Source organism: Opisthocomus hoazin, chromosome 21 (genome assembly GCF_030867145.1).
Source record: "Opisthocomus hoazin isolate bOpiHoa1 chromosome 21, bOpiHoa1.hap1, whole genome shotgun sequence".
NCBI classification, from domain to species: Eukaryota; Metazoa; Chordata; class Aves; order Opisthocomiformes; family Opisthocomidae; genus Opisthocomus; species Opisthocomus hoazin.
This window is the reverse complement of record NC_134434.1, coordinates 10,856,531-10,869,020: the sequence shown is the minus strand read 5'-3', so window position 1 is coordinate 10,869,020 and position 12,490 is coordinate 10,856,531. Positions and strand designations below refer to the sequence as shown.

The window sequence follows — 12,490 nt, the reverse complement described above, 5'->3', positions numbered from 1 at the left end:
TTTAAAAGTACACTTCTTTTTTGACATTTTGCTATAATTTGGAACACAACATACTCCCCAGATAAAAGGGCTGTAATGAGCCGAGGGCAAATGGGACAGCGAAAAACACTTCAGTGCAGAACCACATATTACCACCGAAGCAGCAAATACATATAGGGTAATGTACATGCATAGCAAATGCATTTTACATTCTATTTCATTCTCGGCTGCAATAATTTAATTGGCATAACTGTGTTTCCTGTTATACTTAACCTTCTCATCAACCACTAATAACTGCATTTCAGCTGCAAACTAGGAATTGCAAGAAATTCTTTAAAAGAGACAGGTTGGCAGTTTGATTTATCCTCCCCACTACAACGACACACCTGAGTGACCTCACTGTGTGTATAAAGTGATACACCTGATCTGTAATTTTTTACTTACAAAAGCCTTCCAGCATTATAATATTTTTGAAGTACAGGCAGCACAAACCTAACCTCAGTTCTCCTGTCTTCCCAATCCTCCTGTCATGAGTAAATTTGGTTTTAAATCAGGAATATATTGGGAACGAAGTTGCATCCCCAGGATTAAATCCCACTTGGTGCTGTGAGGAACATCAGGAGGTCCCACTCGCCTCCCCAGCCCACCTGCTCCAGCAAAGCCAACGCAGTCTGCAAACAGAAGTATTTATTTCAGACTAACAGACCTTGAGTCACTGCAAATGCCTGTTCATAGCAGGCTCTGGTACAGAATTTACTGTACGTAGTCTTTGTTTAGGGATACAGAGATTATCCAAGGACCTTCTTTGAACACTGAGAACCGACTTCACAGGCATTTGCAGCCCGACTTGCTATTTACTGCAGGCACCAATTTATGTTCCTCGCGTCGTCCCCCCTCTCCCTCCTCCCCCAAAGTGGATTCTGTTGACTACACAGGGAGCTCAGGCTTTCAACTCTGAATCACACACCAGTCAGATGCCTGAAGGAGACGGTGCAAATACCCATCTGTCTGGTTAACAAATCTGTAAACAGCAATGGTACAGCGAGGAGATTTCCACCCACTCTTTACTTGGAGGTTAAACTCTTCTCCTTTTCCCATTTGTGAGTTTTAGCAATATCATAAAGTGAAAAGTTGATGTTGATGATTGAAGAAACATTCCTCAGATATTCTGTGCAAATGGCCTTCAACTGCATGTTAGGATGGTTCAAAGGAAACATTTATGCATCCTAGATTAATTTAGTAAATGAAATTTATGCAGCTTGTTGCTGAAGACATGAAATATTTAGAGCCTCTGCTAACGTGCTCATTTGGCCTCCATGCAAGAACAGACTGTATTTCAATTATCTTTAGGCTATAGACAAAGAGGAGAGGAACAAAGCTTTTTACAAAGACTGTGTCCTTATAACTAAACCAGCATAATAAAAACGGATCGTGAATCTCTGAATGTAACCGGACTGCTCAAAGTACAGCTAAGAAATGCCTGGAACACTGGTCTGTCTGAGGAGCACCATATTTCAAGCACAGCTTTGCAAATGTTTTCATCACTTGCATGGGTAACAGATCAGTCTAAAAGAAGCTAGAAGAAACAGAAAAGGAAGAACGAGGCCAGAAGAAAAGCTAGGGCGTAAGTGCGGTGGCAGCAGCTCTCAACTGAGGAAAGGTACGGGGACAAAGCAAGCTGAATGCTAAGCCCGTTACCTCTATCAGGCCGGCCGGCCGAACGTCTCTGAAGGCTGGAGCACAACACTGGAGGCAGAGTTTAGGATGCACATACAGTGACTGTGTCTCGTGCTACGGCCAATGACGTTTGTGGCAGTTCTGAGGTCCACCAGCTGGAATATCAACTGAGCTAAAAGCAATATGCCAAAGAAACATGATCGGACCGTAAACTCAACACACCCAGTGCAGAAGCAGCGCCCATCCTCCCTGCTTCCCACCTTCGACAGGCAGAGTGGCCAGGGTTAAAGCAGGAGGAAGGCTGGGTCCTGGAGAGCCAGCTCACGCTCAGCAGACCCTCCAGCCCCACCACCCCTCCCCACTGAGCCCTGCTGCAGGACTTGCCTCCCTGGCGCTCCTGGTTCATGGGAGTAAAGGACATTTCTCAGCCTAAAGAGCTCGAGGCTCCATCTCGCAGGCTTTCCACAGCTACTCACACATCCTCTTCACAGACAGTACTTCTTTTCCCTGAGGAGCTTCCTTGCCACGTCCTATCCCCAAGTCACAGCAGTGTCTTGGTTTAATGCTTCCTTTCTACTTTTAATCCTTACTTTCTACTCCACTCCTTACCTAAGCTGTGTTCTGCTCTCTCACGAGGTCACAGCCTTTACACCACTCTCTCATATGCAAACTGTTCTGGCTCCGTTTCCCAGAGAGGACATGGAAATTCTCCGTGAGACTCTTCAGAACATTTAGCTGCTGAACTCTCGAACATTTGAATTAAGCAATGGTTATTACCTAAATACGCTAGCGTAGATCTCGAAGGGAAAAATAAAACACACACTCTACCTGCAGCATTTGAAGGGATTATCACTACAATCTGAGCAAAAGCAAAACAATGTCATCTCAGTCTTGATAATCCAAACAACGGTGAAATCTCTTGGCACAAAGTTAAAATGTTAAAAATTATCAGGGGAGATGGCCAAACATTAAATGGTTTAGAATATTTTCAAACAACTGAGCACGAGATGTGCTTGGAACCTTAACATCAAGCTAGCAGTGAATAAGCTGTTTGTTTTAAAATCTATACACTTACGTATAAAAACAATGGTTGTGATTACAAAGTTCATATTTTACCTGAGATAACCTCACTCCTTAAACTAACCTCACTAGAAAGTCCTAAAAGCAAAGACATACAGAAAGTTTTTAAGAATATTCTTCCTCTCCTCCTAACGCTATTTTCCTCTGCTCCAGCACACTGCTAAAATATGAACAATTTCCCAGCACTACCTTGGATACTTGTCCTTGCTGCTGGCAGGTAAGATTACAGCCAGGCTTTTTTCACTTTTAACCAGCTGATTCTGCACTTCTTTACCTTTCTTTAATATAAAAAGGCATATTTAAGCTCAACGCCATCTTTGTCTTGCTCCCAACTTAAAAGCGTAGGCTATTTCTCTCATCTTCAACATGCTTTCAAAGTGATTTCATTAAATACTTAGAAAAACATCTCTGAAGGGGTCCTGTTTCTTTCCGATTTGGCTAAACAGGACAAGACAACAACTCTGATTATTCCTTCACAAGTTTTACAGAAGTCAGAACCCAACAATAAACGTCGCAAGAAAGGATTTCCTGAGATACGGGGAGATTCTTCAGCTGTCACGTCATAGCTTTCCACTTTGCTAAGGAAGCATGAATAATTATTATTTTAAAATGGAATAAACACCATTAAAGAAAAGACGAACCAAAACAAAATGCTTATTTGTACATTCAGGTTGGCATCTACTCTCAAAAGGATGTCCATAACTCAGCAAGTGACCCATCCTGCTGCGGTAACAATTCCTCAGCTGTCGCATCGTGTGTTCTCACCAGCAGGAAAATGAAATTTCATGGACTTTGGTTCTCTTCCTAGCCTTGCATCTCAACTTTTTCACAAGCACTCAGTCACAGAACTTCAGTAGCCATTTGTAGCAAAAAATGGGTGTAACAGGGATCATAGTGATCTATTATTGTCTTTCTTTTAAAAAACAGACAAGCTAATGTCATTTAAACACCAAGACCTCCAGAAGTTCACTGAAAGGGTTCCATTCATGACAATTTAGGAAAATCTGCACAAAACGAAGGTATGTACTCGACTGCTGTGCAACGTCCCTGCGTGAAGCCCTGCTCCCCCGGCACGCTCTGCCACGGCTCCGCAGCCCGCCCCGAGAGACATGGTCTCACAAAGCACCCCGCTGATGTGGATACGGGGGAAAAGGCAAATTCCCTAACTTGTCGGTCAGATTTGCCTGCCTAAAATCCGTTACTGCAACCATGGGGCACACGCTCTTCCAAATATTTGCGCTTGTGGAAAATTATTTCAACAGAAACTCTTCCCAGGTATTTTGAGCTAAACTGAGGATGTAATTAAAAAGTAGGGGAAAAAAAGAAAAAAAACAAAAAAGAAAAAAGGGAGGGGGTGCAAAAACCCAAACAACCTTTTTTCCTGTGCTGATGGTGCCATGAAGCCCGGCTATAGATACTACAGCCATTTCAAAGGCAGGAAAGGCTGAGGCCTTTGCTGTGGTGTCCACTGGCTTTGAAGTGCCGAAAGCAGCTGCTCCCAGCAGATAGGAACTGTGGTGCTGCTGGAGTTATTTTTTTCTTCAAAATATACTTTCAAATCTAACAGCTGCAAGTAGAACAAAGTTGAGCTAAAGTATATTTAAAGAAAAAAAAGCCACCAGTTTCTCCCTAGGAGCGCTCTCAGTGGATACTTCAAAAGAAGGTGGCACTGAACCAGACGAAGCTGGAACCAGGAGCAGCACGTGACAGCTGAAGGCAAATACTGCAATATCCCAAATTTTTTTCTTTGCTTTATTAATGGATTCAAATGCATTTGACAAGTTAACAAACTATTAAGTGCCACAGTTTTGTACATTTTTTTCCTAATTCTTTTTCAAGGCAAATAAATATATATATCAATATATATCAGGTTATTTACTGATATAAATATCAGATAAACATCACCACATAATATATCAGTATATCTAAACTGTAGGCAGAGCAATCTTTCAGCCCACAACCAACAGTCTATCTTCACACCAGTAACCTCTTTGAAATCAAAATTCAGGGAGAGTCCTGTGAAGCACAAGCAACCATTCCTATAAAGCAGAGAGGTGAAGCCACAGCTCTCAAGTTCCTACACTTCCAAGGCACTTCCCAGGTTGGAAAGCTGGATAACACACCAGTTCATTTGGTTCTTCATTACCAACTAGATTAAATTTATGGGCAACTGAATTGCCCAGCCTGCTGCCAGTGCTGCCCCTGCCACTCACCATGCCACCCTACACAAAATATACCTGAAGGTCAATTTTCTGAGTTATCCGGTTTTGGGTTGGGTGGCTGCTTCCCGATGGGAAGGCTGCTGGAGCCCTGCTGAAGCGCACCGCCATTTTGCATTTACTGCTCTATTGAGACAGTTTAAATCAGTCTGTTCCTCCACAAGTAACAACCAAAGGCATATGTATTAAAACAAGGCAAGGAAAAGTCTGCTTTAAAAATGGCTTAGAAGTCCTAAAGCATAAATGGAGAGTAATACAGAGAAGCAGAAGCTGGAACTACTGAACAGGAATTTTGGGGGTAGAAGGACCGAGCTCCCACCGCTCCGTGGCTGGGCTGAAGGAGCTCTGTACTGCAGAACCGAGGATACAAAAAGAATGTCGTTTCCAATGATAACCCACCACAATCAGCAGGAAGGATCACATATTTTTTGTGTTTGCAAGCTTTCAAAGACCATTCCAAATGAAGTATGAAAAGCAATACATTTTTACAAAAGGCATAAACAGGATTCCTCTGAAAATTCTTCTGAGGCTCTCACTGTTTAGTGGTTTAGTGCTGAAACCCTTTCCTTGGGTTTCAGAGATGTTTCATGAAGTCTAGCTGTTCTTTCTTACAGTAAAAAGTAGTTATCCTAAATAAAAGCAAAGCAGTAAACATCTCCTCTTAGTGGAAAATGTTTTCACTGGTGCTTACCACATCATCAACATTGTTACAGAATAACAATGTAAAAAGATTCAGCCAAAAAAGTTTTAAGTATCAGATTCATTTCTTGGGTTTTGGGTTTTCTTGATCTGGTCTCCAGAAGGTCTGAATATAATAGGCATGATGACACAAGAAAAGAAATGAAAAATTAGCCAGGACACTGCTAGACATTATCATTTTCTTTTAGCGTGCAAAATCAGCAGATTAGTTGGCAGAAGATTGTACCTACGGCTTGGTAGCTCTTGCCACGGAGACTGAAAGTAAAAAAAATATCATTTTTAGGTAGGAACAGGATTGTCATAGCATCCGATGAACAGCAGACTAGTACTTATCTCTATAGGTCATGTTCCTAAACCTGGGAACAAACTCCTTGAATAATGCTTACTTTGGACTTTAAAGATGCACCACAAATTATGAGAACTGTAAAGAAAAAAATGAACTGACCATATCACTAAAATGACATGAATATAAGATTCCACAAACAAATTCACCTTACGGCGGATGCCCAGCTAACCCCGACATTTCCCATCGTCCTCCCTTCAGTACGCCCCTTAATCGGCCCGTCAAACTTCCTCACCTTTAATGCAAGCAACTACTGCAATGGCTTTCACATGGATAAATGATTTCACGAAAATCTATTGCCATGATGGCATAGTAGCGACTGCATTTGTGATTTCTAGCTGCTGTTCCAGAGATTGTACTAAATCACTACAGAGGCGTGGAATTCATACTGTTCTTTTGGCAAATGAGGTCTTTTTGCAGAGGTCATCTGCAACACAAAACCCACAAAAGAGAAACCCCCAATATCTCTGCAACCTGAACTGTTCCTGAATCTTTAAAGAGAATCATGGAACAGTTTGAATCATAAATAATATCCCCCAGTAAAACAAAACGCCTGTGGAGTTGCATCTGTTACGTGGGACGGCTGCTCTCCCTTTGCCAGGTGACAACCCAATTAGTAAAGTCGACAATTCTGAGCAAGGACAAGGAAAACACGTTGATCTGAAGCAACACCTTCGATTCAAACCTCAGCTGAGCGCCATGCACAAACCACCCTGCTGTTCCTCCCAAGCACAGGCGAAGGTCTCGCTCAAAGCACACCAAAGCCACCCCGCTCCGTAATTATCTGCCAAAGCCCCTTCCCGACGGACCACAGCAGGTCTCCTATCACAAGCGAACTGCAGCACTCCGTCCTCTTGCCAGCACAGGACAGAAACAGAAATGACACCACATTTCCCTGGTGGAAATGTGAACATATATCCACACAAAACCATTGATAGGAGAGAACTTCAAGCTTAGGGACTAACTGTATCGTTGCTAAAAATTGTTTTCAGTCTTTTACCAGGTATTGCCAAACAGAGGCCACTTGGGCTTCATGACCAAGCACCACCTTACATAAGCGTTGGATGGGCTGTCTCAGCTGCATAGCTCTCCAGTCTATATCATGCAATAATTTGTCTGCTTCTATTTCTGTCTGTTCCCTTTACACTTCGCAACACTACTGAGCTCAGCTTTGTCTCCACCCAAATGTTTCCTGAATGTTTCCCAACCCTGAAATTACATTACAATACAGAAAATCACTATCAGTGGGCCAAAACAAGCATTCATATGAACACTCCCCATGTGAAAAATGATAAAAAAAGAATAAAGTGCTGCTTCTTGACAAGAAGAAAAACAGATAACACACGAAATAATTTCATCTGGCCACTATGAAAATAGGTGTTGTCACCTGCAAGCCTGGGAAACAATGTGAAACAGTCAGAGGTACAAAGGATTGCAAAGAGGAAACAAAAATATTTTCTGTGTAGACTCTCTCCCTTCCATCTCCCATCGCATACACTCTGCATACCTATAAATCCTGCCTTTACACAAAGCCCAGCAACACACGGCGAGAACAGGATTAAGCCTGCCGCAGGAACCGACCTACACCCGCACGAAAAGACGTCCCTGCTCCCTCCGCCCGCAGCAGCCAACCGACTGACCTGCTGCTCGTATCTTTGCTTGAGCTCTTCCAGTTGCCAGGAGAATTCTTTGGATTGCTTTTCCCGGAGTGATTTTGATCTGCTTAGATCTGCTTCAACCTTTTCCATCTACATGGTAAAAGAAAGGGAATATTTAATATTTTTAAAAAAGGCATAGCTTGAAACGTCCTGACGTTTCTACACTTGTTTGCAAACCATCAAAGACATGAACATAACTTGCTGAGAATGATAATAATACTGTTTGTATGGAGTGAAAATTAATATTCAGTGAAAACCAGATTAGAAGTTATTTAAGAATACAGTGATCCCCTACACCATGCCACTCCCCAGTCACAAAGTACTGGCTCAGTTTTCCACTTGACAGTGGTGAACATCCCATCAAAATTAAGTGAATATTTTTCCTAGACATATTTAAGACTCAAATATATTTCATTTCAAAATATATCGCCTGTGGAAATTCAAGGGAAATCATGTGTGAGTCAGTGCACAAACGACACATTTAAAGTAAGTTTACATTAAATCAGTAAAATAACTTAAAAGAGAATTATTTGGCTGCAAGTAAAGCTCTCTGAAGATAGTCATCGCCTAGGAATAATGAGTCCCACAGATTCCGGCACACAGCATCAAGGAAGCAATTTCATAACCCAATTAACAAAGGCTTTTGTATCCAAAGCACAACTGTTAGCTGTACATCAGGCATGTTTCCAGGGGAAAATAAGTATACGCAGTACTATGCTGCAGTGCATACTCCTCAATTACTTGTAGATCTAGGTCCCAGCACCAGCAGCGAACAAACCGTCTCCCTAAAACAGACGGAACAGGGGTGCAGCTGGCAGGAGGACCAGCGCTGCCCAAGCCCATCGGCTGCACCCAGAGAGGAGACGCACGAGTTCTGGAACCGCAAGCCCATGTTCTGCTTGGCCCCAGGGAGGGAGCGCTCGGCCTCCGCCCCATGTCTTTGCCAGTCGGCCTGGGCATCACTCCCAAGGCAGGGAAAAGGCAGCACTCGGAGAGGGAAAAGCATTGTTTTGGAAAACCCTGCAGCAAGAGATGAAGATGTAAGTGCAGGAATTGTTGGCCAAATAGAAAGCGGAAAAACAGAATAGAAAGGAACAAGTTATCCTGCCCGCAGGTCTTGAACCTCGCTGCTCCTATACGCTATTAAGAAAGGGAACTTCAATGAGTATTTTATGAATAATTTCTTCCACCTCCAAACTTACTCCAATTGCATGTCCACAGCCATATTTTACTCAGCTCAATAAAAAACAGAAAAATAAAAGATCTTGTTACTTTACTAAAGGATTTTTATTTTTAAGCAAGTAAAAACATTCTAAAAAACGAAATAGTAAAAACATATGCAAAAATGCTTTAATTCTACTGGCTCTTGTGCTTTAATCATAAAGTCAAATTCATACATTTCCTACAAGCACAATGAGGGCTCCCGACCATTATTTGCCAAACCCAAGAAACACTAGAGCTGAAATACCATGACGTAGTCTATGTATTGTTTCTCTTTTTGCTAGTTACTAGCAGAAAAAATGCAGATCTTGCAGTTAAAAATGTACCACTCGCTCATCAACGGCATCAGGTGACTCTTAATAATCACAAGCTTGACAAAATAGGAAGCAGATGGCAAAAAAATATCACAGAGCCAAACTAATGAATCAAATATTGATTACAAGAACTGAAAATGCCAGACCGCATTCTACTTATCTCCATAATTAACTTTACCACAAACCAAAAAATGATTGTAGAAGCCAAATATTTCGAGTGTAGTTAGAAATACAGTGTTGCTATAGCTACTACAGTTTTTGCTTTATAAGTAATACATTCCACCTAACCACAAAAACCAGTATTTTCCAACATGTTCCAACCTAACGGGTGATTTATCTAAAGAGTCTGTCCGCACAGAAGAATGAGAGAGGACAAAGCTATGAGGAGAGCTTCAGCAATGTTTCTTTGATGTGTTTCCTTGAACCCTGGTTCCTGCAGAAGAGTACTGCACGACTGTACAGTATCATTTCCTGCTTCTGTATTTTAGCATGCAAGTAGGGGCAGAATAAACCCATGGTTGATTCTTCGAACACAGCAAAATTACTTTTCAAAATTTCCCAGAACATAGCAATATTCTAAAAGAAATTTGCTGTAGGTTTTGAATGACAATTGACTTGAAGTTCTCCAAATTCTTTTGCACATTTTTTTGTTTTGGACTGGTTTTGCTTGCTGGTTTTTTAAAGTGAATGAAACTATTATTAGCCTTTCTAGAATTTGACTATATCCCTTCTGAAGCAAAAATAAGGTATTGTTTTAAGTCATGGTGAAGAAGTTGGAGGAGAGTCTCACGGCACAGAATTTTTTGGATTAAAATTGTAGGATTTGCCATATTGCCCTCACGGGTCTAGCCTGCAGAATAAATCTTGCTTTTGTAAGTTTGTTCTTGCTTTTTTTATTTCCAAATTCTATTATTTGCTGTCTGCACGGGCCTTAAAAATACCAGCAACGCTTTACTTAATTTCTCAATTTTGCTGAAGATTTTTGGAAATAATACTTCATAAGAACAACAAAAAGAGAATTTATTAAATTATAAGCCAGCATCCTTTGGAATCCATTACAGCATCAGATTGTTGCATCCTACAGTCAACAGCGAGGTTTGGTGACGGCACGGCTGGAAAACTGGTCTCTGGCCAGGCAGACCGACAAGCTCGAGTTATGTACTGAGATTTCCACCACGTGAGCAAGTTACGGAAATACTCCTGTCCCTCCCCTTCTTTTCGATCACCTGTCGCTTGCTCACGATTTCATCGTGCTGGCTCTGCAAAATCCCGGGGACAACGGTTTGACTATTGTTTGCTCCATGAGGAATTTAAGACACTGAGTTATTTTTTTTTTTTTTTAGACAAATTCCTACTAATTTCCAGGGACAGAAAAATGGATTTTTCTGTCCTCTGCCGGTGACTGCCAGCAGCCCCAGCGGCTCTGCCCCTGTTTAGGCTCAACCTGATTACAAGTCCTCATTAGTGGAAGACAGAGTCGTTCCAAAAAGAGTGGGAAGCGACACATTTAAGCGGAAAATTACAAACGTTGCTCCAAAGGGGTGTATAAACTAACATTTTCTCGTCTCACTCTGGAAGAATCCCTAATCAGTATCCTAACCGCAGACATCTTTATAACAATGACAATTCTGGCTTTGTCAGAAAGATGAAACAGCTGCTAACATCCCTTCGCGACTCGCTCGCAAAGGCACTGCATTGTGAGAGATTTTGATGTGGCACTCTCCCGCGAAGCCTGTTTCTAGCATTGTAAGATCAGAACACGCCACCCCACTGCGAGCGAGTTTCAGGAAGGCTGGCATTGTGACCTCCTCACCTGCTGCTTCATTTCAGCGTAGACTTTTTCCGAGTTCAGCTCCACCTGCCGCTTAAACTCCTCCAGGGCAGCATCTGCCTGCTGGGCCTGCAGCCTCTGTACCTCGGCCACCCGAGTCAGCTGCTCCTCCTTCTCCCTAGAAAGCCACAGAACATTGCCAGAGTTCAAGTATCAAATAAAAGAACGAGTGTGCTAGTGTAAAAGGGAGGCCTTTAACCCCACCAGTTTAAAATAGTATTCAGATTTCAATTTCCTGTCCCAGCTTCTGCCAAACTTCCCTCCGCCACACTTTGAAGCAGAGAATCGCAGGCTGCGGTTATTTTCGCTTTCTCGGAGTGAATGCCGCACGCCTAAACACGGCGCTCGCAGCTTACGACCTTGCCTCCATCATCAAAGTCTGCGTTGACTTGAATGGGTTACCACCCTGTCCTGGATCTGGTTAAAACAGGGTGACGTACCCGCTGTATAAGCCCCCTTTTTTCATCTCACATTTAACAGCATATTGGCTCCCCCCTACTATTTAAATTAATTCCTTTTAGCATGATCGTCTTCTCCCATTAAAAACAAACAAAAAAATTATCCCAGTGCCATCTCTGCTCCGACAGATGCAGGATTATTCACTGCTTGACATATATCAAAATGCAAAGCAGGGTAATGCGCGACATGTGGTACCGTCTTAATCTATTAGAAACCCATAACGCTGTAATGGCTATTCAGCCTTTAAGGGAATGACAGATGTTAAATCTTTATGCAAAGATATTTCATATTAACAGCCTATACTATTTGACATATTAATATCAATACATACATAGAAATCAGTTTGGGTTTCTTCAGACATCACAGTATATCAATAGTGATGCATGTGTAACATTTTATGTACATAGATGCACATATATATACACACACAAACACCTAGAAAATAGACACATCCACCATGTCGATACATCACAGACAAAAGTTCTGACAGCTTGTAAATGTTTAGGAAATCTCGATGCGGTGCCTCACACAGAAGACACCCGGGCAGTGTTGTTCACTTCCTACCACGCGCTTCTATCACGGCAGGTCAGCGGCGTCGCCTGCCTCCGTGCTACAACACAGGGGAACCTGACGTGGTACCAACGGGCAACGCTGGCTCCACCAGCGGTGCAGAACAGAGGACACAGGCAAACAGACCTGACATTTTCATTTTAGAGGCAGAGGAAGTACCTCACGATAAATCTCCCATGTTGACAGAAAATATTTCCATATAAAACAAAGAACCTGACAAATAAGTGACGGCAAAGAGCAGCTAATTCATCTGGTCTGTCACCTTGCCGGCACAGAACGAGCCATTACAGCGCCGAGCAAGCCTCTTGCAAAGGTCAGGAAGCTGCCAAGCCCAAAGTTACAGTATCCACATCCTCTTCTGCGGTTTTCATACCAGACTTTGACAATGGCACAAAGAACATAATCCTACAGCTTCACAAAGCGTCCGCCTGCAGTGTGGG

At 42.4% G+C, this 12,490-nt stretch overlaps 1 protein-coding gene across 4 annotated transcripts in view; it reads right to left on the bottom strand.

Annotated features, from left to right (window-relative positions):
• CEP112 (centrosomal protein 112) overlaps positions 1-12,490 on the bottom strand; it is a 206,325-nt gene that overhangs the window by 129,942 nt on the left and 63,893 nt on the right. For all 4 annotated transcript variants that reach the window (XR_012766024.1, XM_075441161.1, XM_075441163.1 and 1 more), the window contains 2 exons: positions 11,004-11,139; positions 7,638-7,745 (listed from right to left, as the gene is read on the bottom strand). Coding sequence is in view for 3 of the 4 variants with exons in the window: in XM_075441161.1 (XP_075297276.1) it covers positions 7,638-7,745; positions 11,004-11,139 (244 nt within the window). In the remaining variant the exon portion in view is untranslated. The remainder of the gene's footprint in view (positions 1-7,637; positions 7,746-11,003; positions 11,140-12,490) is intronic.